At 34.8% G+C, this 27866-nt stretch overlaps 1 protein-coding gene across 5 annotated transcripts in view; it reads left to right on the forward strand.

Moving 5' to 3' along the window:
* LOC131550578 (zinc transporter ZIP11-like) overlaps positions 1-27866 on the forward strand; it is a 148438-nt gene that overhangs the window by 26252 nt on the left and 94320 nt on the right. For all 5 annotated transcript variants that reach the window (XM_058792753.1, XM_058792750.1, XM_058792749.1 and 2 more), the window contains one exon: positions 1151-1309. In XM_058792753.1, coding sequence (XP_058648736.1) covers positions 1151-1309 — 159 coding nt within the window. The remainder of the gene's footprint in view (positions 1-1150; positions 1310-27866) is intronic.

A 27866-nucleotide genomic window follows, 5' to 3' on the forward strand; every position in this document is an offset into this window, starting at 1 on the left:
AATTACTAAAATCAGACATGTCAAGATTAGGCTTCTTCAGAAATGGCCGAATTACTGAGTGCTTAAAATAAGAAGGAACAATGCCAGAGCTCAGCGAGCTATTGATGATAGTCAGAACACCTAACACCTCTCTAAAGAAACGAGTTGGCATAAAATCCGCAGGAGAGGTGGATGGTTTTAATTTTAAAATGAACTCTTCTCAATTTATCAAGATCAATTGAATAAAAATGCGTTAACTGAGCATTAACAGTCAACGAATTGGAAGATTCGGAGGCAACGTAAATACTCGGAATAGATTCATGTAAAACCTCAATCTTACTCCTAAAAAAATCGAAAAACTTTGTGCATAACTCGGGGTTAACATCAGGAAAAGATGATTTCCTGGGATTAACCACTTTATCAAATGAGTTAAACAACACTTTTGGATCATGAGGATTTTTAGAGATTAAATCTGAGAAATATTCAATTTTAGCTGTTTTAACAGCACACTGATAGGCCGACATGCAGTTCTTAAAAATCTCCTTGGAAACTTGTAACCTATCTGATCTCCATTTACGTTCTGCTTTACGGCACGGGTATGATGGTTGAACCAAGGGTGTGAGCTCGATTTAAAAACTTTTGGTTTTAGTGGTGCAAGTAGATCTAAAATATTTGTACAAGTCTCATTAAACAACACAGTTAGATCCTCAGTATTGTGGCTATTAGATGGCACTTCTAACACGGTTCTAGCTGTTGAAAATTGGAAAATTCCTCTGCAGTTGATGAAGTTAATACTCGGGCGTAATATACATCATGCTGCTCACTTGAAAGTGAGTACGAGAGTAATATATTAAACATAACCGGCATATGATCAGACAAACAGTTTTTTACATACTGGAAGTCCAAAAGATAAGACAAGATCAATAGTATGTCCTTGTGTATGAGTAGGTCCATTAATATGTTGGACAAGGTCAAATGAATCAATGAGTTGCATAAATATATCTTGGTAAGATGAGATTGAAATGATCCAAACATATAATGCAATACAGAAGGCATGGCGTAGATTGAGTGCGACAGGTTTAACAGCATCATGCTGATCAGTTCTTGTGCTTTATGTGCTCTGGATGGTGCAATCTCTTCTGTCTGACAGCAGCTCTTCTCCTGTCCTCAGGTCATGCTGGCGGCCTCCTATTGGTCTCTGCTGGCTCCTGCTATCGAGATGGCCGAGGAGTCTGGGAAATACGGCGACTTTGCCTTCTTCCCTGTCGCTGTGGGTTTCGCACTCGGTGCTCTGTTCGTTTACATCGCAGACGTGATGATGCCCGTTCTGGTGAGTTGCACAATCATTTTCAACATGCGTTACAAACAGCGTCTCTAATAAAATACCGCAAATCTGCCCGTTGGTTCTAAATCAATTTCATCATTTATGTACTAAAGTGTTCGCAGAAATCACTTTGCATGAATTTTAATGGTTTAGTTTAATATAGGTATGCAAGTAAATATAGTTTATTACGAATGCATGTGATAATTTGGTATGTTGGTACACTTTATATATATATATATATATAATTTTTTTTTTTTTTTTTTTTTGTCTCTTAAAGTAGTTTTATTATTTGTTATTTTAGCTGCATTTTAGGTTGTGTAATCTACATTGCAACTATTGTTTTTATTTGTTTTATGAGTATATTCATATACTCATTAAATGGATGTGGTGTGATAATGATGAGAATGATGAGCAGTATATTAAGAATCTGTTTTTCCTTCAGTCATCTCATGACTTGAAATTTGGAAAATATCCCCAAAGTTATTAAGATATGCAGATAATTAAGTGACCGTCGTTCCTCGCTGCAGTGAAACTGATGAGCTCTAAGTGTATTTTCAGTGACAGTACTTTAAATTGTAATTTCATATTTATTGCACTTCTGAGGCAGAGTCTTTATTTTGAAAATGCAACATTTTGAATTTTACTTGTTTTTGCAAGAAGTCTCTTCTGCTCACCAAGGCTGCATTTATTTGATAAAAAATACAGTAAAAACGGTAATATTGTGAAATGTTATTACTATTTCAAATAGCTGTTTTCTATGTGAATATATTGTAAAATTTAATTGATTTCTGTGATCAAAGCTGAATTTTACTCCAGCATTCATGATCCTGGTTTTTGTGGAAAACGTGATGCACTACCAATCAAAAATTTGGGGTGAGTAAGATTGAAAAAAAAGAAAATTAATAAAAAAAAATTAAGAAGATGAAGAAAGTTAATACTTTTATGCATTAAATTGATCAAAAGTGACAGTAAAGACATTTCTAATGTTACAAAAGATTTCCATTTCAAATAAATGTTGTTCTTTTGAACTCTCTTATATTTATCTGTGAATCCTGAAAAATAAAATGAATCACAGTTTCCACAAAAATATCAGCAAAATCAAAAATATGATATCAAATCAGCATATTAGCATGATTTCTGAAGGATCATGTGACACTGAAGACTGGAGTAATGATGCTGAAAATTCAGCTTTGATCACGGCAATCAACTACTGTTTAACATAGATTCACATCGAAAACAGTTCTTTTATTCACACAGACACACACGCACAGACACACACGCACAGACACACAGGCACAGGCACAGACACACAGGCACAGACACACAGGCACAGACACACAGGCACAGACACACACAGACACACACAGACACAGACACACACAGACACAGACACAGACAGACACAGACACAGACAGACACAGACACAGACACACACACACACACAGACACAGACACAGACACAGACACATTCTCTTCTTTTATTTGGATTCAGAAGACAAGCAACAAAAAATGGAATCCAAACACCTTGGGAAGTCAGTTTGCAAGATGACAGGTTCACTTGGCTAACATACATTCACAAATCCTTATATTTATACAACCAACACTCAAGGATAGACAAAACATCTTCGTTTCCATATTTGCATACTCCCTATAATGGCTGAAACTGAACAGAATTTAGAAAGTTTTTTTGCTTTCTTCTTTTGCAATCCACCCAACTGCAGTCCTTTAATCACATTCTTGTGCACACAGACACACACAGGCACAGACACACACACACACACACACACACACACAGGCACAGACACAGGCACAGACACACAGGCACAGACGCACAGGCACAGACGCACAGGCACAGACGCACAGGCACAGACACACAGGCACAGACACACAGACACAGGCACAGACACACACAGACACAGACACACACAGACACAGACACACACAGACACAGACACACACAGACACAGACACAGACACAGACACAGACACACACAGACACAGACACAGACACACACAGACACAGACACAGACACAGACACAGACACAGACACAGACACACACAGACACAGACACACACAGACACAGACACACACAGACACAGACACACACAGACACAGACACACACAGACAGACACACACAGACAGACACACACAGACAGACACACACAGACACACACAGACACACACACAGACACACACACAGACACACACACAGACACACACACAGACACACACACAGACACACACACAGACACACACACAGACACACACACAGACACACACACAGACACACACAGACACACACAGACACACACAGACACACACACACACACACACACACAGACACAGACACAGACACAGACACACACATTCTCTTCTTTTATTTGGATTCAGAAGACAAGCAACAAAAAATGGAATCCAAACACCTTGGGAAGTCAGTTTGCAAGATGACAGGTTCACTTGGCTAACATACATTCACAAATCCTTATATTTATACAATCAACACTCAAGGATAGACAAAACATCTTCGTTTCCATATTTGCATACTCCCTATAATGGCTGAAACTGAACAGAATTTAGAAAGTTTTTTTGCTTTCTTCTTTTGCAATCCACCCAACTGCAGTCCTTTAATCACATTCTTGTGCACACAGACACACACACAGGCACAGACACACACACACACACACACACAGACACAGACACACACACACACACACAGGCACAGACACACACACAGGCACAGACACACACACAGGCACACACACAGACACACACACAGACACAGACACACACACACACACACACAGACACATGTTAGTTTTTGTGAAAAGTGGGGACATCCCATAGGCGTAATGGTTTTTATAGTGTACTTGCTGTATGTGCTATTGCCCTACACCAACCCTACACCTAAACCTACCCCTTACAGGAGACTGTGCATGTCAACTTTCCCCCAAAAAAACTCATTCTGAGTGATTTATAAGCGTTTTGAAAAGTGGGGACATGGGTCAATGTCCTGAGATGCCACCTTCACCTTGTAATAACTGTCATACCTTTGTTATTATACAAATCAATGTCCTGACTTTTCACAAAAACGCGCACACACACACACACACACACACACACAGAGTTACAGCATATGAATGAGGATTGGAGTGACTTGAGATGATTCATGATTCTTCAGAAAGTTCAGCTCACACTCTTTCTCCACTGGTTTCATTCAGGTTTTGTCTCTTTCATCTTTTTCCTTATTTCCATCTATACCGTCTCTCTCCACTTCAATCCCGTCTCACTAATGTCTTTCTTTGTATGCGTCTCTCTCATGCCGTCAGACTCACACGCGCTCATTGCCTCTCTTCTGTCTCTCATGGTGCTGGATATTGATTCTCACAAGCAGAAACAAGATCTTGTTCATTTTACATCAGCTTCACGTATGGCCCTCACGTACGCATCGGAGTCTAATGTGATTGATATAACAGAAATTGCTTTATTACTGTGTAGATATCATGAGTTGAGGCTCTCAGGTTAACAGCTTGTATCTCTCACACTAGCGTATATTATTCCATCATTAATATATCTGTCAACCCATTAGCCCCTGCTGTTGTGTGAGACGTGAGGATGAGAACTAGCTAACGTTTCGTTTTCATTAAGCATGTGTGAATATCTAATAGTAGCAAGCTTGTCGGGTGGCCCTAACCTTAAAGTGATACTTCACCCAAAATAAAAATATTATAATTTTTTTCACACTAATGATGGAATTCTTATTTATTATTATTATTATTATTAATGTCTTTCTTGCACAGAACACAAAATGAGTACATATACTATAAAATGTTTAGTATAGTAAATAATATTTGTGTGTGTGTTTATTTATAGTAAATGCATATTACACACATACACACTTATTTTTATATTTCTTTTATGTTTATATTTTTACATTTTAAATTTATATAATATAATATTTATTATTTTAATATTTATATTATTATTATTATTATTATAATAATTAAATAACATATCCAATATTTTTATATTTATATCTATTAAAATCTATATCTATTTACTTATTATAAAAAAGTTACATGCATGTATTTATATATTTATATTATGAATATTGTATATAAAATATGACATATATAATATATTAGTGCTGTCAATTGATTAAAAAATAACAAATTAATCACACTTTTTTTTTTTTTCCTGAAATTAATGGTGATTAATCCCACCTAACATTAAAGTTTTTAAATATATTTTATATTGCAATAATTTCACATTAAATCTTCAAATTAATGTACAAACAACAGTATTTTTTTAATGGCATCTTTTTTTATGACTGAAGGCCAGTATCACTGATAACAATACTACTGATGTCTCTATAAAATTGCCCCCCTCCCCTAATATTTAACTATTGACTACAGCCATTCAACATTAGACTATAATTGAGAGCTATCAATTTGAACATTTATTAGACTTAAAAAATAAAAAAAAATAAAACTTCTAATGTAAGGGAACTTAAAACAATCTTCACATAAACCCATTATAATAAATGTCATATTTACCTGAGCCCTTCAGCAGAAATTGAAGTTATCAAAAACGAAATTCTTAATTAAATATAGATGAATCCTTAAAGCTATACAAGTTATTGATTTCCTCTTTTTTTCTTTTTCTTTTTCTTCTTTCTTTGATGAACAGAGATGTAGATATAATATACACACACATATAGATATATATACATACACGTATACATGTGTGTGTGTATGCACGTGCAAATGAATATGAAAATGCACACTTTAAATTTTAAGTTTAGATTTATTTATTTATATATGCTGGCATGTACACGCATTTATTTATATATTTATGAATATTTGTGCATATATAGTGCATTTTTATATGCAGGCTGTAATATTTATTTACACAAAGTAAATAAATCAATAAATGCTATATATATCCTGCCATAGTTTTGGTCTCAGGGTGAGCCGTGACACACAGTGCTGGTTGAATGCAGTGACATTGTAATCAGTGTGAAATACGTGTGCGCGCTCTCAGGACGTGTTTGGACAGCTGCTGTAGTCTCTTTTACTGGCACTGTTGGCAAACAGTTGGAGCAAAAGAGCGTGAGATGCCAACCCAGCAACCCCCAGCGAAGTCATTACCATGGCTCCGCTCCAGAGCCGCTCATCCTCCAGCGTTTCCCACATCGCCATTGTTTCCCGCTCCTCGTCCTCAGCTCGGGTGACCGCTGCAGGATTGAGTGTCTCTCACACACACACACATCTCGCTGCTCTGTTACTCTGATTAGTTGCCCGTTTACTCTGGACGGAGTTACAGTATAGTTTGCACTCGGGGTATTTTATGGGTGAAATGTTGTGATGGTTTTGTTCTGAGAGCAGCTCTGGGTCTGATCGGAGGGGAACGATGGGAACAGCAGACTATTGTCAGAAACTCCGGGTCTCCTGGGGACTGGTTTACTGAGGTTGAGAGATGAATGTGGAAGTGTGTGTGCATGCGTGCACGTGCGTGTGTGTGTGCGCGTTTTTGTGAAAAGTCAGGACATAGATGTGTATAATGACAAAGGTATGACAGGTATTACAAGGTGAAGGTGGCATCTCAGGACATTGACCCATGTCCCCACTTTTCAAAACGCTTATAAATCATTCAGAATGAGTTTTTTGGGGGAAAGTTGACATGCACAGTCTCCTGTAAGGGGTAGGTTTAGGTGTAGGGTTGGTGTAGGGCAATAGCACATACAGTAAGTACAGTATAAAAACCATTACGCCTATGGGATGTCCCCACTTTTCACAAAAACTAACGTGTGTGTGTGTGTGTGTTGAGCTTGTAGGTGTAATGAGCTCATTGTCTTCATGTCTTCACGCTGAATGATTATTTTACTGAAGCCGTTTAATGGCAGACGTTGTTGATTAGGTTTGCTTTTGCATTCTTTATTTCCTTCCTTTCGTGTCCCTTCTTTCTCCATATTTCCTTTTCCTTCTCTTTCTCTTGCCCTCTTCCTCTCACTCTTCCTTTTCCTCTTCCCCTCCTTTCCTTCTATATCGTTGTTTTCATCATACTCTTCTCCCATTTTTATTTCTTTTCCTCTTCCCGTTCATTTCCTTCCTTCTTCACTTTTCTCTTTCTTTTCCTCTCTTTCCTTCCTCCCCTTCTTCCTTTTTTCTCTCCTTTTCTCATGCTCTTCGTCTTTCTCATTTTCTCTTTTCCCTTTTTCTTTCTATTCTTCCTTCCTTGCTTCTCCTCTTTCCTCTACCTCTTCCTTTTTTTGCTTTTCTTCTTCTTTTTCATTTCTTACTTCCTTCACTTATATTGTCTTCCTTCTCCTCCTCTTTCCTCTTCCTTCATTTGTTACTTTTTCTTCTCTTTCCTTTGCCCTTGTTCTTCTTCACTTCCTTCCTTCCTTCCTTTCTTTCTTTTTCTTCTTCCTCTTCTCTTTCCTTGTTGTTTTTCTTTCTGTTCCTTTTCCTCTTGGGTTCTCTCTCTCGCTCTCTCTCTCTGTCTCTCTCTCTCTCGCTCTGTCTCTCTCTCTCTCTCTCTCGCTCTGTCTCCGTCTCTCTCGCTCTGTCTCTCTCTCTCTCTCTCTCTCTCTCTCTCTCTCTCTCGTATAACTGCAGTCAGAGGTGAGGTTTGAATGATAAGTGACAGGTCTCGGTATCAGCTAAAGGGACGACTCGTGCTATATCTCATTACCCCTTGTGTTAACCTGCCCTTATCTTTCCTCATTAGCGTCTCAAAGACTATTTTCTCTTGTCTGCCCCATGGGTCCCATAATAATGCAAATTACTGTATTATTTCTTCGCTTCATTTGCTGCCGGCACGCTGGGAGGATGCTGGTCTGGACGCTGCTCAGTTTCTGCTGATTGGCTGTCAGAGCAACACTTTTAATGTCACTCCCAAAATACACACATGCTGGTTTCATTTCTCTCAAGCCATCGGATGGATGTAGCCATATACATTTTATTAATCCATAGGGCCAGGAATGAAGGAAGATTGTTTTTATGTTTGAAGATGACCACCCAGCGACTGAACCTAACAGAAAATGAATTAAGATACATAAAAAAAAAATAAATAAATAAATATATATATATATATATATATATATATATATATATATATATATATATATATATATATATATATATATATATATATATATATATATATATATATAATATATAATATTTTGAATGAATATTTATGTTGTTATTGTTAATATGCAGTCTATATGCAGTTTATTTGTGTATATATACATAAATACAAATAAACTGCATACATAGACTGCATATTAACAATAACACCATAAATATTACTTGCATATACACACACACACACACACACACACACACACACACACACACACACACACACACACACATATATATATATATATAATAGTATTATTATTATTAATAATATAATGTGTAAATTCTATATTTATACACTATTAAAATAATAATATTATTGTATAATATTATATATATATATATATATATATATATATATATATATATATATATATATATATATATATATATATATATATATATATATATATATATATATATATATATATATATATATATATATTGTTTATTATTATTATTAGTAGTAGTATTATTAATAATATAATGTGTAAATTCTATATTTATACACTATTAAAATAATAATAATATTATTATTATTATATTTTAATATCTATTTCATTGAATATTTATGGTTATGGTTTGGTTATGGTTTCATTGCCAATTAAAAACAAAAACAAAAAAAAGTATTTATGCCTGATTAATTTTCAATTTTAAATTGTCCAATATTGACAGATGTGGTCAAAATGTTCATTTGCAATGCAGCCAGATTTTTACAGGAAATCAAAGACTACAAGCAAAACGCCAAAACCCAACTAGTTTTCAGAGAGAACCCTTCTTTTTGTTGCTGTTAATATGCATCCTAATCTATGTGACCGGAATGAATTGGCCTGTTTGTAGTGTAGCGGTATCACTCCTGCTCACAGATGCGCAATTAAAACGCTTTCATCTGACTGCATCAAAGCAGGAGCAGGCTGGAGGAACACAAGATCCTCAAATAGCAACCCTTGAGTCCTCATCTTGATACGCTGCATAGCATCACAGCTCGCAGACGCTCAATCTCATCGCTCATGCATATTCTTCCATAATGACTTTGAGTGGAGACTCTTAGAATGCCGTTCTCTCCTTTTAGAGACTAAAGCACCACTGATTAGGATCTTTGTGTGAGGCAGAAAATCGCTTTAGTCCGTTTCTTGTTCTTTTCAGTGTGACGATATCTTTATCTAACCTTGTCTGGCGTCTGTTGAGCTCAATAACAGTACCAGCCAGACGCTGGATGGAAGAGATTGGACTGTTTCCCACCGCTGCATCTTTTAGGACATACTAATCGGCTTTTTCATGCATTATTAAAACGTTAAGTTATGAGAAGACATCGTTACAGTCTAAAACCACAATATGATAAAAAACCATTTCAATGATTAATTGCACTTATTCACATTAATCAATGGAAAACCTTTTTAGAAAGGTCCAGCAAATCATTTTTGCCAGTGCTGGTCTGTACTTTTAGCCCTGCAGTTTTACATTTACATGCATTTAGCAGATGCTTTTATCCAAAACCACTTACTATGGAAGCCCGTTTCTGCTATGAGATGAAACAAAAAAGTTTTTATGTTTTAATTTTTTTGTTTATATCTTGTGATTTGGACTTTTTTTCTCTGAATTTTGAGTTTACATCTCAGTTCTGTTTTTTTTTTTTTTTTGTTCCCACCACATAATTAAAAATAAATAAATTAAGCTCGACTTTTTATTTAACAATTCTGACTTTACGTCTGAATATATTTCAAAATTATATATTATAGACTATATATTTCAAAATTCGCACTTAATATCTTGTAGTTAGACTTTATATCTCACAATTCTCATTTTTTTGTAACATTTATATCTCACAATTACAATTTATATCTTGCAATTGAGAATTTAAAAAATGAGCATCTCACAATTCTGACTTTAAATGTTGAATTTTATGCTTAAAATATCAATACTTTGACTTTAAATCTCACAGTTCTGAGTTTATATCTCACAATTACAACGTTTTCTGAGAATTGCAGGTTTATATGTTGCAATTCTGACTTTAAATCTCTAAATTGTGACTTTCACAAAGTTTCTCTAATTCACAATTGCAAGAAAATTCAAACAGAATTGCGAGAAAAATACCAATTAAACTCTGAATTGTGAGCTGAAAACGTTTTACATTTTTTTTTAACCCTTTGTGGAAACGCTCTTCCATAACTGACATTGCATTGCCTTGATGCGCACATTGTGTCACTTCATGCATTCCCTCGGATTCGAACCCACAACCTTGTCATTTACTGTATGAGCTGCAGGAATACACACTTTTAGTCATCCGCTTCAGATTTCTATGCTCTTTTTGTCTCATCAAACCCAGCATCATGCTTCGATCTTCTGCTTGTTATGTGCTTTAGTTACTGAACCTCTCAACCACAGAACAACAGGAGAGCTGTGTGTGTGTGTGTGTGTGTGTGTCTATGCGTACAGCTTTTTGTCATCGGGGAAAATCTAGTGTTATTGAGTCAAAAGATCACTGAATGTGCTGAAACATACTGGTCTGTGTTTTGATCTTTATAGAGAAGTTGTTCTGCTCAGATGCATTTAAAATAATGCAGCTGAAGTAAAAACTACAGGGAGTTTTATAGAAAGACCATTTTGATTCAGCTCTTTAAAAGCATTCATTTTAATTCTGGCTCTGTTGAGTGTTTCATTGCATTGAGCTTGAATTTTTAATACGCTTGTGGGTGACATTTTACCTTGGAGTAACTTTGAGTTTGACTTCTTTTTGTTTTAGCCAGAGTTTGGTCATACATCAAAGCCATTGAACACTTCAGAAAGGAGCTCGTTTATATTTAATGAATGGAGAGCTGAGGGAAACGTTCAGTCGTCAATCATGGTTTCATAAGCTGAGTTCCAAATGCCACAGAATGACGCTCAGCCTTAAAGGGTAATGAAGATCTGTTGTGTTCCTGTAATATATTATAATGGCCTTTCCCATCTCTGGACGTGAGCTTTCGCGGTGGTGCAGGTTTGTTTGGGTGGCATGGTTGTCTCATTTACTCTGACCGCGAGTGCAGAGCACATTTTGATCTGTCCAGAACGGTTTGTGATCCGATCACTCAAACCACATTTATAGTGTAAACACTAATATTTCCCAAATGTGACCTGAACACCAGCAAAGAACCACCTATCAACCTAAAACGCTTTAAACCTTCGCTGGTTACATGCAGCTTTAATAGAACATGTCTAAACATCAAGATATTTGATGAGCATATAAATGTTTTGGAGATGCATCAAAACTCATATAAATTAAATATTTGGTAAGACTTTATAATGCATTATAAAGGTCCTTTAAAGGGCAAATATTTATTGTAAAACGTATATTTAAAAATACTATTTAAAAAATATTTAATTTTATAATTAATCAATAATTAAATATCGTAATATCATGCGTAATATATTTTCTTGTTTTTAATCATATGAAACATGCTTACATGCTGTAATTTATAGTCAAGCATTAACCTTTCTATTTGAATAAATTAATTTAGGCTTTTAATGAATTCCACTTTAATTTTTTATTTAATACTTGTATATTTTTATTCCTGTTCTTATTAAGCATTTTTAAGCATTGCAGCACTGCATGTGCATGTCCAGAGTTCGTTTGGAAGCGGTTGTTTGCGCGCACTCGAGTGCAATTGCTGTATTCACACCTGCCCAAAAGATCCGCACCAAGAAGGGAAACGAACTTGAGTTCAATTCAGTCGAACCAAACAAGACAGGTGTGAATGCACCCTAAGAGATGGTGTTAATTGTGTCAGGTTTGTTTCACAGTTGCACGACGGCGCTGGTGTTCATCACGGCAGCTTGTCTATATGTCTGTCTACAGGGTAAACCAGGAGCTTTCAAAGATGCCTTAAAGTGTGTTTGGAGGCCAAAAGGGATGGTGGGAAATGCATAAAGTGCTTGTGTAGAACAGCTGAAGGTCTTTGAAGTGTTGTCCAATTTGAAAGCAATTTGAGGCAGACGGGCTTCCTGCTGCTGATGCTGGCCTTCAGTCACGTTTGATGAAGACACACGTTGTTATAACGGCTGATGTAACAGTATGAACTATGACTGCCAGTTGATTATGCATTTTAATCTATTTTAGATCGAATTAATTATGTGATATGCTGATTTATTAATTTCAGTTAATCACGTATGCTGTATCAACGTTTGCTGAGAAAAGCCCACAAATGAAGATTTGATCAAAATGTGATATGATATGATCAGTTTTATTTTAGAATTATTTATATTGCATTTATTAATATTTAGAATATTTTTTTCTTTTTATGTTTAGTTCATAACACATCATTTATATTAATTAGAATTTTTTATTATAATTTTGTTATTGCTTTTTTCCCCTAGTAATTTTAGTACTTTATTTCCATTAGTTGCCAATGCAACATTTCTCATTTTTATTTGTTTTTAAATACATTTTCATGCTTTTTCTTTCAGCTTTTTTAATATATATATATATATATATATATATATATATATATATATATATATATATATATATATATATATATATATATATATATATATATATATATATATATATATATATTAGCAATAACAACACTGATTGTAAGAATTATATAATTGCAAAATGTGAATTTTGAATTTTTGAATTTATTTTTTAGGAAGATAATTACTTATAATATTAATGTATCACTCTGCTTTCCGGACAGAAATCAGAAGATTAATTATGATATCATTTACATGTGAGTGATTTTATTTTGTTTAGAAAAAAATAATCGTGCAAATAGTTTAGTGAACTAAAAAAGTGTAAAAAAAAATTTTTGCGATTAATTTATAAATTTGCTTTAGTAAAATGACAGTATAAACATTTTTGAAACAATAGTTTTTCTTGTACAGAATGAATACGTCTGTATGCATATACAGTTTATTATTATTATTATATTTTTGGTTGGTTGGAAGGAGGTTCTGTGATGATCATAATTTTAGTTTATAAAGGGTCCTTGGCAGTTAGAAAACCTGTGTTAATTGATATTGCGTTTTTTCTAACCAGTGATTGATTGATTCATATGTTGATGCAGTGTTTATGGAAATGATGCTTTGCTCTTCATATGGCAGGGAGGTAAAGGCCACCGTTCGTGCTTTCTCTCTCTCGACACTCATCTTCTGCTGAAATACCATCATGTTAATGAGCTGAAGGGGTTTAGGGTGGATTTATAGCGGGATCCTCCCTTCATTAGTTAGAGAGGAGCCGCACTGTGCTACACGCTCAATATCAGCTTCATTTCATTTCTGTTTGCTGCTCAAATCAGTGTGTCATCATCAAATGACCTGCACATTTAGAGCCATTGAGAAACGCTGAGAAATGTCTTTCTGTGCCGGCGTCCACCTGGGACTGCGTTTCATTTCAAGTGTGGCTCACCTTGATCTCGGTGGCCGATAACACTGCATAGATGCATAGAAACACGTCTCCATGGCTGCTGATGTGACTCATGCTTCAATATACAGTGATACTGTGGCATTTGTGGGCAAACGGTCAGAGAGAGACGACTGAAAACCAGCTGCAAACGGAGTCAGTGACATATAAGAGTGTGCAAGATGAAGAGAAGGAAGAAGCACATGCACCAAGTGCTCTTTATATCCATACGGTTTTCAAAGACTTGTAAGAAAGGTTTACGTTTATTGTGGTGTTACTGACAAGTAAATGAAATGTTTCCTTACACCTGAAATACATGTGAGGGTATGCATCTGAATTATTTTCATAATTATTTAGAAATACAGTTTTTGAGATAAAAAAAGCATTTTGTTTACAAGTATAATGAATTGATTCATGTTAAGATTCATAAATATCATCATCTTTATATGTGTGTATACACATCTAATTAATCATTTTCAAGAAAGCTTTAAATGTAGTTTGAGATAAAAGCCATTAATAAAAATATTAATATTAATTCATAAAATGAAATCATTATTTTCAAGAATGTTTTAAATAGCTTGAGATTTAACTTTAATATTAACTAATATATAGTTAATATATTAATATTATTAAAAACTTTACATATAGTTTTATATGAAAGGCAATTTTACAAATATCATTAATCATATTAATCTTTTCATAAATATAAATCATTATTTTCAAGAAAGTTTTAAATATAGCTTGAGATAAAATGCATTTTTATCAATATAAATTCTTTAATATTAATATTACTTATTCATATAAATATAAATTATTTTAAAGAAATTTTTTAATTTAAAAGTTAAAAAAACATTTTTTCATACATATGTATTATGTTTAATTTTCATATTAAGTTTAATATGTTAATATTTTCAGAGTATTTCTGTATGTCCTTTGCATCACTACTTTTAGTGGACAAAAAAAAAAAAAAAAATATATATATATATATTATATATTAAAATAATAATAAAAGGTTATGCTACTTATTTTTCAAGAATTGATTTTTAAAAAAAGCTTCTTTTTTTTTTTTTGTCATTGTGATATCAGCACAGTATCACCCTAACATGTCTATGCCAAGAAATATCAAAATTAATTTTAATTCAGAAATTAAAACCATGATAGTCATAGAAGAAATTTAAGTTACTGTATATGTGAGTTGCATTCATATATTTTAAAATGTAAATTAAATTGGTTGTAAATTTTGCTTTGATTGAACTATACATAAAAAAAAAAACAGTTTGGCCATTTTATTATTATGCATAATATGAGCCAAAAGTCTAGACAAAAGAAAACACGTCTGCGCTTTCTTCTCCGTATATTCCCAGTGTGGCTCATAAGCGTTAGTTTAGCACAACTGATCAATAATTGTGTTTTGCAGAAACCTCAGGCTGTTAATAAGCCTGTGTTCCTCTCCAGACGCGTTCCTCTCTCTCTGCTGACAGGAAGATATTGCACTGCTAATCATCAGAGTATCTGCTCATCGCAGCCACGGCTCTCTCATCTGCTCCTTGTTATCTTTAATAGTAATTAACTCTGGCTTGACTCGTGAGAGTGAAAGAGCAAGAGACATCCGGCAAACTCCTCCAGGTTAATCGTGATTTTGACTTCAAGTGGTTTGGGATTCGTTTGCTCGACACAATCTCATGCACCCAAAACACTCTTTAATTGTGTTCGTTCCTGCCGATCATGCATCTGTTTGTCTGTCAAATGCAAAATAAGCATTAAAGGTAGCTGTCTGTATTTGAGATTTGAAGTTCTGGCTCTTATATTGGAAAATGGTCACATGTGCTAAAGATGAGAATTGAAAAGTATAAGCAGCAACTTTGTGCATCTGTGTGTGTTTGATTTATGCTCTGTGAGGAAATAAAATAATATGTGAGATTGCAGATGCATTAAGAGAGAGCAGGTGGGAAACTTTGTTGTTTGCAGGCGGTGGGAGTTTACAGCGTAATAATGCTGTGGGTTTGGAATAATCTGCAAATGGAAAATTGCATCCAAGAAGTAACTGAACGCCTGTAGTGGGTCGTGATCCAACAACAAACTATTGCAACTACTTTTTGGTGTTCAGTGTTGACTGACGTTGGTCACAGTTTCCACAAAAATATTGAGCAGTGCAACTGTTTTCAGAATTGATGATAATCAGAAATGTTTGTTGAGCAGCAAATCAGCATATTAGAATGATTTCTGAAGATCATGTGACACTGAAGACTGGAATAATGATGCTGAAAATTCAGCTTAGATCACAGGGATTAATTACATATTTACAATAGATTCACAAAAGGGCATTTTATGCCCGATACATGTCGAAATCTTTCAGTCTTTGAATGCTGATCATGATGCTGATGCTTCTGGTTGATGAACTCCTTTCTAACATCGAGTTTGCATCGATGAGAACAAAACAACACAAAAGAATATATAAAAGTAACATTTTTCTTAAATATATACATGCATGTGTGTGTATTTATATATACATAATAAATATACACAGTACACACACATTATGTAAACAAAAACTTTTATTTTGGATTGTTTGAGTGCACTAATATGTGTGTGTGTGTGTATATATATACACACACACACACACACAGTGGGTACGGAAAGTATTCAGACACCCTTAAATTTTTCGCTCTTTGTTATATTGCAGCCATTTGCTAAAATCATTTAAGTTCATTTTTTTCCTCATTAATGTACACACAGCACCCCATATTGACAGAAAAACACAGAATTGTTGACATTTTTGCAGATTTATTAAAAAAGAAAAACTGAAATATCACATGGTCCTAAGTAGTGTTGTCACGGTACAAAAATTTCAGTATTCGGTACCGATACCAGTCAAAATCCACGGTTCTCGGTACCAATTTCGGTACCACATGCTAATTAAAAAAAACACACTATTTTTAATAATAAAGTCAAACAAAAATAAAAATGTACAAAAATTAATGCCATTCTTTATACTTTATTTAAATTGTTTCAAGTTTTTCCGCAAGTAATAAAAGTATGAAAAACAGTAAACAAGTTTCACCCAAATTTAATTTGTCTTTTAATTAATTACATTTAAACACATTATATTGTTTTGGTAAATAAAGGGGATTTACTATTAAAATTTAAATATGGAAGAAATATTGTGTGATTTCTTTAAAAAAAAAAAAAAAAAAAATTATATATATATATATAAAATGGCACAATGTCTTTAAGAAACTTTTATTTTGACGGGTTGCCGTGAATACCTTTACATTTCTGTGTGTAGCTATATGATATGACGCTGGTTTTACTCAAATGAAACGGTAAAATGCTCGCGAGGGGACTCTCAGAGCAGTTCTGTAGATGTTGTTTATGTATTTATGTCCTCATTGAGACGGCAGATGATGAATCACCGCGAGCGTCAGGCGCGCTTCAGTGTATGTAGTAAAAAAAAGAAAAAACCGCGCGTCTCTGCCATTCATTCACTCACACAGAGACTCGCAGAACATGCGGGATTCATATTTGAATCGACTTTTGTGGCTTAATATTTACAGATACTAGTCCACGTCGTGATTTGATTTAAGTGCAATGACCTACTTTTGATTAATTCATCCAAATGTTGACAAATTCCGAGATTCCGTCCGCGTTTTCTGCATCGCGGAAATCATAGGGACGTGCTCGTCAAGAACCGGGTTGACCGGGTACTCGGTACCACCGGTACTTGAAAAAACCTGGTACCGTGACGTTTTCACTTTTTTAGTACCGACTTGGTACCGAAGTACCGGGTCTTTTGACAACACTAGTCCTAAGTATTCAGACCCTTTATAAAATAAACAAAAAGAAAACAAGTAGATTGAATAGAAAAAGAATAGAGAATGCTAGTGTTAGAGGGTAAATTTTTTTTTTAATATATATAATAAATAGTGCAAGTGTTTTTTTTTTTTTTTTTTAATAAATAAATAAAAGAAAACAAGTAGATAAATTAGAAATAGAATAGAGAGTACAAGTGTTAGAGGCAATATTCCCAATATTAACTGCATTCGCCGGTTCTAACTCTATAGCGACACAAACTCTACAGTGGTTTGCCCAAGCATTGCAATTATTTTGCATTTACTAGAATCAAGTGTAGATGGAAGAGATGTGTTTTTATCCGTTTCTGGAAGAATGCATATTTTTGTACAGTTTGATTGTAGTGTCTTGAGAACCAGTTTGACTAACTAGTAAATCATAATCAGCTGGATTCAAATTAGATCAATCTGTGTTTTCATGTAACTGGTTTGAAAAAGTTATGCCCATTCTTGGAGAAAATTGTTTTATTAACTTTTATGCGACTGGCCAATAGTCGGTTATGTTTTAAGTGAATGTCTCTAATGACTTGATAAGGATGCAGGTGAATACAAACTTTGATTGAATTCAAGGTGTGTTGACAAACATGGGTCCGCTTTCATCCAGTTTGGCAGATAAAACATGTAGGGAAAGATGGGTTGAGTTTAATATTTCTAGCGGTGGTGTATTTAGGGAGACTCAATTCTAACAATCAGCACTGTAAAACACTTTCTGAAACTTCTTGTCTCCAGCTCTCTTTGTAAGCAGTACTTGTGTTACATATTCACCACCTTTAACAATCCATTTCAGTGCAACAGTACATTTAGAGATGTCAGATGGCCTGCTGTGAGCGGCGTTCAGATTATCCACAGAGGTTTGTGTTGTGGAGAGATGAAAGGACAGCACTTTTACTTTGCTGCAGTGTGTTCCTGAAACTTTATACGTCACATTCGCTCTGACACCAGAACAGACAGACGACAGAAGTAGAAGAAAGGCTCTGTTGGATGCATCCACAGCTACACTGAAGCACATTATTCTGCACCCGCTGCGTTACTGCAGCGTGCAGTGATGTGAAAATAACCCTACAAAATAACCTTAACCCAGTTTTTTGGAATAATTACTTATTTTTAAATATTTTTTTAAAAAGAAGTACCTTCTGCTCTCTAAGGCTGCATTTATTTGATCCAAAAGACAGTAAATACAGTAAAAATTGTGAAATATTATTACAATTTAAAATAGTTATTTTCTATGCGAGTATATGTTAAAATGTAATTTATTTCTGTGACGCACAGCTGTATTTTCAGCATCATTACTGCAGTCTTCAGTGTCACGTGATCCTTCAGAAATCATTCTAATATGCTGTTTTGCTGCTCATGAAACATTTCTGATTATCATCAATGTTGAAAACAGTCATGCTGCACAATATTTTTGTGGAAACTGTGATGCATTTGATTTTTCAGGATTCACAGATGAATATAAAGTTCAAAAGAACAGGATTTATTTTAAATAAAAATCTTTTGTAACATTATACATGTCTTTACTGTCACTTTTGATCAATTTAATGCATCCTTGATGCATAAAAATATTATTTTGTTCCAAATATTTGAGTGGTTTTCAATATTAATCATAATAAGAAATACTTCTTGAGCAATAAAGAGTTCATTTAAATTGTAACAATGAAGAAACTCCTTTCAAAAACATCATATGTTATGATATGTATAAATGATATATTATCGAATGAATCCCTCCATCAGTCCTACAGATGTGGCTATTAATCAGTAAACATGCAGGTGAAACAAGCAGTGCTTTTTATTTATCAATTTTACCCTCTTCTCATCTTTTCTTCAGCACAGGCCTATATCAGTTTACGCAGAAAAAGAACAATTTCTATTCACTCTTTCCATTAGCGTTTTATTTCCTCGTCCAGGTGGTCGTGTGTTGACGTGATTCTCGTTAGCTTGGCTGCAGAGGCACTCATGCTCTTGACGACAGCCTCACGGCAACAAGTTCCATGACAACCGCCTCTTCCTCTCGCAGATGGCATAAGCCGAATGCACCGTTCTCCACCGGCAGCATCATCCATATACTTTAGTTCTTGAGTTTTGCACGACCGTATGATTATATTGCGCCATCGCATTGCTATTAAGAGCCCTTTTAATTGCAGCGCAGGAAAGGTGCGACACGACTAAAGAAGTGTGAATCTAGAGAGTCACTGCAGGTTTATTACTTCACAGTTGCGTGATATTTCTAAATACTGTATTTGATGCGTGGAGGCTGGAGATGCAATGCATTGTGGGATCGCAGGTAGGAGTAACATTAATCTGCAAAACAGTTTTGGCACTTCTGTAATGAAGTTGGAAAGCAGAGCGTCATGTGAAAGTGGAAATTTCCATAAATGCGTATTCAGAGTGTGCTCGGATTCGTGGCTCTCTTATCTCATTTGTACAGTGCTGCGGTCCAGCTGTACTCCATCTGTCTGTCTGCGCTGGAGGAACTGATAAACACCGGACAGCGGCTCATCCGTCTCTCACGGCTCGACCACACGCTCTGGTCCTGACAGTCCCGTGACGTTGTCCTCATGAGACGCTCTGGTTTTGTATCACTGCTCAACACTTAAATCCTTGAGATGTTTGGATTGTGTAAATAAAACGCAGATGTCGCTTACGTGCCATGCTTAACATCTCACTTTGGGGATCTAGCATCATATTGTATTAACCCTCTTTTTGACCCAAAAATTTTACATTTTGTTTTTCTAGTGTTTTTTATTTCATCAGAATGGTACGATACTTGGTAAAGGTTTTGGCACTTGCTATGTGGACACACACATACACAAAATAATGGGCGACTGATGATGATAAAATGCTGATGAAAGCAAACAGTCTTGAAAAAAAGTCACTGTTGTATTGTTCACGTTTTATTTTAGATATCATCCTCAAATTTAGAACACCACTTATAAGCCAATATTAAGAGCCTTTCAGAATGTTTTTTGCATATTTATTGGCTGATACTGTATTCTATTTAATTTAAATGTCATGTGATATATATATATATATATATATATATATATATATATATATATATATATATATATATATATATATATATATACATGCATACATACAGTATATATATATTTTGTGCATGCTCATTTCCTCTATTTTTGCATTTAAATGACCTTTGTTGGCATCTACTGACACTTAAATCCTTAAGATAATTAAAAAATATCGGTAACAGTAATTTTGTACATTTATTGGCTGATATTTATTTATCTGTATTTATCAATATTTGCATTTAAATGACTTTTGATGGCATCTAAGGCTTACTTAAAATTAATGTTTTGTTTCATGTTTTGTTTAATTTTGAAACGCTAATTAAATTAAATTATTGGAAAATCTCAAAAGTAATATCTATTTTTCGTACTTTATATTATAGTGTTTTAATGCAAATTCACTTGTAGCAATTAAAATGATTGATTTTATTTTTATTTGTTTTTACAAAAACAATATTATTTTTTAAGACTAATATAGAATTTTAACTTATTTCAAATAATGATCAAGTTATTGGCCTAATTATATATAGATAATTCCTTAAGTTCAAAAGAATGGCATTTATTTGAAATTTAATTGAAATATTTTGTCACAGTATACATGTCTTTACTGTCATTTTTGATCAGTTTAATGCATAAATGTTTATTGGATCAGTTGTGCAGCCCTGTCACTTAATCTCAAATAAACATCAATCTCATCTGTGATTGTTCTTCAGCTCCAAACTCACCTTTTTATTTGAATTTGGGTCTCTGGGCGAGTCGGAGCGATCCTCTCGGTCAGCTGTGAGTTTCCATGAAGGATGTGATATTTCGTTATTTTCAGTATGTTGCATGAGAAACCCTGAGGGAACTTATTGAACATGCCATGCATTTCCTCTTTCATATTTATGCAGTTCCAGGCTTGTTGGACAGTCCAGTGGCGTATGTGACACAGCGTGTGTCCGTCAAACAACACTGTAATGCTTCCAATGCTTGCATAACTTTTTCTTTTTTAATTTATGCCACTGGACTTGTCGTTCAAAGACTGCAGTAGTTGGCAGGCCAGTGTTTAGCGCTCTGAAATGACTCCGTTCATCACGCAGCATCAGCGCTTTGCTGTTTCTGGCATGTCCAGCGCTGTGTAGATGAAAGTGTGTGAGCGGAGAGAATATCCACGCAGCTGAGATGATTTGGGTGTGAAACTAAAGCATTTCTGATGCCAGATTCATATTCAGGCTCTACATTGTTATAAACGATGCAAAATGCGTGGGCGGCACTTGATTAGTTTCAGGGGGTTTTGCAAGAAATATGAATCCTGAATCAGCTCAAGATCATCTCAGATGTTCTCAGATCTCAGACTTTATTTTAACTAAATCCCAAATATATTTGATTTTATAGGTTACTGTATAAAGGTATAATAAATATAATTTATATGATGTTTATAAACAGCAGAGCACAAGTGAATTCATATGATCCACAGCTAGTCGACTCAAAGCCATGCGTCACACTGTAATGTGTGTGTATATATATATGGTTATTGACTGATTTTAGAGAATTTTTACTTTTAGCACTATTGGTCAATATTTAATATTTAAATAGCGTATTTTGCCTGAGAGGTTTTGTATTGCTGCATCCTTAAGAAATCTAAAACATTTTTACTATAGAAAATTCACTTTGAAAGATCAAAACGTAAATTCATATGAATTATTTTATTATTTTATTAGTTGATTAAAGGGATAGCTTTCAGTTGCTTGTTCTAAACATGCATACTGTAAAACACTTTGAAGTTGGTGCGGTTTTGCGCTCACCAAGGCTGCATTTATTTGGTCAAAAATACAGTAAAAATGTGAAATATTATTGCAATTTAAAATAGCTGTTTTCTATTTGAACATATAGTAAAATGTAATTTATTTCTGCGATCAAAGCTGAATTTTCAGCATCATTATTCCAGTCTTCAGTGTCACATGATCTTCAGAAATCATTCTAATATGCTTATTTGCTGCTCAAGAAACATTTCTGATTATCATCAATGTTCAAAACGGTTGTACTGCCCAATATTTTTTGTGGAATTTTTTCAGGATTCTTTGATTTTTAAAGTTTAGAAAGTTAAAAAGAACAGCATTTATTTAAAATAGAAATCTTAAGTAACATTATAAATGACTTTGCTGTCACTTTTCAACAATTCATTGCAAGCTTGCTGAATAAAAGTATGAGTTAAAAAAAAAAAAAATTCCAGATTTTTTCTTTTTGTTTTGTTTTCTGATGAAGTGGATGAGGAATGCGTAGAAGCTCACAAAATCATCATAAAAATAGTACATACAAATTGTGTCTTCTAGAGTTGTGCAGTTGTTTTTCTGCAAGGAAATTGAGTGGAAGCTGTGTTGTTTCTCACACATTTGTTCTCTCTGTTAGATCTGAATGTGTGAAAGGGATTGCAGAACTGGGACAGTCTCTCTAGACACCTAACAATATCTTGCCTTCCCACAGACTGAGCACCGCTGGCTCACAGGATCCAATTAAACCGTAAGCGCGCAGATGACTGAGGTGACTTTCCTTCAGACTTCGTACCGCGTTCCATCACATTAATTGCTCTTTATTAATAACTGACCCACAAGAGCCACAATGATGCAGAATATAGACTGTAATTGTTGTTGAGAAATGCCATGAGAGTCTGTCAACATTATCATTATTAACCGTGATGCTGGAATCTAGAGCCTGTGTGTGTGTGTGTGTGTGTGTGTGTGGCCTCATTAACTGGTGTCCGCTCTCTCGCGTTAGGGCCAGCGTGAGCACAGGAAGTGTGGAGTGTTGAAGTGTTAATCAGTAACACATTTGAGCGAGTCCCGGCGCTGAACTAATTAAGCAGAGTATGAGTTTGTTGCAGCTGCTGATCTTCTCGTCACCTTCCTGTGTGTTTCAGTGTAGTATTTGTGTTTTTTAATCAAAGAATAGAAGACAGTCTTCATCATTTCAATAAATTAATTAGTAACAAAATAAATATATATATTGCCAGTCAAAAGTTGGTAATAATTAAGATTTATTTCTCTTCTGCTCACCAAGGTTGCATCTGATCAATTGTGAAATATTATTACAATGTAAAATGGCTGTTTTCTATGTGAATATATGTTAAAATGTAATTTATTCCTGTGATGGAAAAGCTGTATTTTCAGCATCATAACTCAAGTCTTCAGTCACATGATTCATTCTAATATGCTTATATATTTAATTTTTATATATTTGTGGAAACAGTGATACATTTTCTTTGTTGGAAAAATAAAACAGCATTTATTGAAATTTTGTAACATTATAAATGTCGTTACTGACACTTTCGAACAATTTAATGCGTCCTTGCTGAATAAAAGTATTAATTCTTCATTCATTTCTTTTCGTTTAAATACATCTTACTTAAACTTTTGAATATTGGAAAATATTGGGCAGCACAACTGTTTTCAACATTGATAATAATCAGAAATGTTTCTTGAGCAGCAAATCAGCATATTAGAATTATTTCTGAAGATCATGTGACACTGAAGACTGGAGTAATGATGCTGAAAATTCAGCTTTGATCACAGAAATACATTACATTTTACATATATACAAAGCAATGCAATAATATTGCTGTTTTTACTGTATTTGTTTCATCAAGTCTTCTTTCCAAAAGATCTTAAAGGGGTTATCGGATGCAAAATTCACTTTTATATGTTGTTTGAACTGAAATGTGTGTTGGCAGTGTGTGTACACAACCACCCTATAATGATAAAAATCCACCCAGTGCTTTTTTGTAAATATTGATAAATCATAACCCCTTTCTAAAATCAAGCTGTTCTCAGCTTCTTGTCTGTGTGACGTCACACAAACCCAGGCCCCTCCCACGATTGCTGATTGACAGTAACTTTAGACCCGCCCTGAGTGAGCTGTCAACAATCCATTGTTTCACCGCCGGAGCAGATGTAGTCAAGAATGGCTCCTAAGTGATTGAGGTGTTTTGTTGTTGGATGTAATAATGAACATAGCAGTCATCATTTACTCCTGACATCTGAGCCGCTGAAGACACAGTGGATTACTATTGTTTCTGAAGCGAATGCGCCGATCCCCGATCTACCTAAATGCGTCTGTTTGCGAGAATCATTCATGATCCAGCTTCACCTCCAGAAGTGAGGTACTTTTAATGAATTTTGCAAATCGCCTTTCTTAAAGGGGTCATATGACGTTGCTAAAAAGAACATTATTTTGTGTATTTGATGATGCAATGTGTTTATGCGGTTTAAGGTTCAAAAAACACATTATTTTCCACATACTGTACATTATTGTTGCTCATCTATGCCCTGCCTTTCTGAAATGCGCTGATTTTTACAAAGCTCATCGTTCTGAGAAGCGAGTTGTGCTCTGATTGGCCAGCTATCCAGTGTGTTGTGATTGGCCGAATACCTCAAGCGTGAGACGGAAATGTTACACCCCTTACCGTATTGTGATGCTGGGTCCCGGCGTGACGACACAAAAACAATAAAACCCATTACAAACGAGGCATTTGTTGCATCCAGTGGGGACATAATTACTGATTATAATGACTTATACTGTCTTTTTATGTAAACATTACCATGTCTGCATTTGTGATCGGAGAAACGACAAACAACAAGCACTACTCTACACAGCTCAAATCGTCAGTGGAAAATTCTTTAAATATGAAAACATACTTACAGGCTGTGAGTCAGAAGCGCCAGACTGTCCTTGCAAAGTTGGAATTGCCCCACTTTATAGATTCAGGGAATAGTCCTCCGTAAAATGCGCTGCACACACTCTAATATGTGGGTTGAACTGTTCTGGAACAGTGTTGTAAATATAACTTAAGCACTGATTTCTAGTTGTGTCCTCTTTTGGAAGCCCAAACTAAGTAGTTTCGCTTTCACAACGAAACACAGCGTCTCCAGGACATGGTGCTGGCGGCAGCAACAATACTACAGCGAGAATAATAGTTCTGCCTTCTTTCATTGCGTATACATTTGGGCGGTGTTTTGCAAATCTCCCCACACCGTGACGTAGACATGGGGGCATGTTTGAATGAGCCGTTTTAGGGGGGCGTGGTCGAGTCTTAAATTTTGTAAAGAATATCTCTTTGGTTTTGAGACTTTAGTCTTTGCAACTTCAGGGATCTTTTCTATGCACAAACAGCTTGTAACACTCCAAAGAGAAAGGAGAACTTGAAATCGCATCATATGACTCCTTTAATAATGTGCTAGTTAGCAAGTTTGAATGTGGATGAATGTGGCTAAAGTTTACAGTCTCTCAGAGAACGGCTCGTCACCCCATGGAAGAGAGGGGCGTGGTCAGCAGAGCTCATTAGCATTTAAAGGGACATGCACCAAAACGGCTCGCTGTGAACAGAGTTGTTTTTGACAGGGTAAAAGAGTGCTGTTTTACACTACCATCGAGAAATTTTAACCAAAGTGTGTCATAGACTTTTCATTAAGACCCTAAAGAATCATATCACCTTGTGGAAAATGGGCATCCGATGACCCCTTTAATTATTCCAAACTTCACACACTAGTGTAAGTGTAAAACATGTAGAGCTGGGATTGTGAAACAGATCTCACAGAATATGCAGTCTCGGTTTTGTTGTTTGCATGCTAATGAAGAACGTGTCAGTGAAGTATTGGATTCTGTTACATGCAGCATGTTTGGGATGTGTGCTCATGTTTTTGTGCGGCTCTAATGGGACTCTGAGCAGTGCAGGATCGCATAGATTCTCCACGTCCTCGTTAATGATAAACAGCCATCCGCCTGTGATTGACACGCTCTCATTTACCATGAAGATGGACATGGTCACAGAGTCACGCAGGCAGGTTTAATGTAGCTCCGACACAGCTGAGGAGGAGTTATTTGATTTATGGCTGTGGAATCTCATCTTTCTAGGAAAGCAAGTGTTGTGCATACTGTGGATCCGCTGCTGGCACGAGAGTAATTCCCCTTACACGCTTTTATTATCTGGATAAAAATGAAATCTTATTAGTAATGAATTTGGTATTTGACTGGTAAAGTGAGCCAAACAATTTTGTTTTAAATAAAATATAATCTAATAATTTGGCTGAAAATCATGAGAAGAGGCAGGACATGGTGTGTTTAATAAATGTGATCAATGTATTTATTTATGAATTGATTGATTTATTTGTTTTCCTCATAAGGGTGTTTCTTCAACTATGGGTAATAATGAAATAATCAGTAATGCCAAATACATCACAGCGGAATTCAGACAATTTTTTTTTTTTTTTTTTTTTTAGCATGTAAATTTTCACCACATCAAATCATATACTGTGTTTCTTATTATTCTATGGTGGAAATTAATTAATCTTTTATTATTATTATTATTATTATCATTATTATTATTTATTTATTTAGCAAATTGGCCAACTTTTTTGTTCTTTCACAGTCAGAATTTTGTGTCATTCATATACATAATAATTATTATTTCTTTTACATTTTTTGTTCATTGTTTTGGTGATGTGACATTTGAAATTATAGCTTGAAAGTTAGTACACATACTTTTATAAAAACTTTACCTAAGCAAGCATTTCAGAAATCATTTTTAAACATTAAATATTGAAAAAAATATTTATTTAACTCCTAATTTAGATCATATTTAAAATATTATGTTTTTATTTTTATATATAAGACGTTACATGTAAAAAGTTTCCAGAATAGTTTTAACGTGACGTCATAATAAAAAGAAAAACCTGAAATTTACCAAAAACCAGAGTAACTGGCAGCAGTGAATACACTTAAATAACCTCTGTGGCACAGCGGGGGGACATCAGAAGGACAGGCCCTACTGTAAAAGCGGAACTGACTGTCTCCATATATCAACTTACTGTTGAGTTATTTATGGCTCAATTAGTCTGCAGATGCCATTCTGACAAACCGAGCTCAAGACAAGCTCGGGTGAGTTTTGATGTGGCGTCTGAAGACTTTATTCTACTGTCAGTGTGAGCGGTCAGCAAATGGCTCATAATTGGACATTGTTCAGTGTGTTTCAGCCATAGGTTTGATTTAATTGAAACATCTCCTCACAAATAACAACTGAAGATGTGCTGTACTGGATGTATCTCAATAGGTTTACTTTGATTCCCTCATTTTGAATTTAAATTTGCACTTTGATCCTTAATTGGGCATTATTTAAATGCATTCTTT

Source organism: Onychostoma macrolepis, chromosome 12 (genome assembly GCF_012432095.1).
Source record: "Onychostoma macrolepis isolate SWU-2019 chromosome 12, ASM1243209v1, whole genome shotgun sequence".
Lineage (NCBI taxonomy): Eukaryota > Metazoa > Chordata > Actinopteri > Cypriniformes > Cyprinidae > Onychostoma > Onychostoma macrolepis.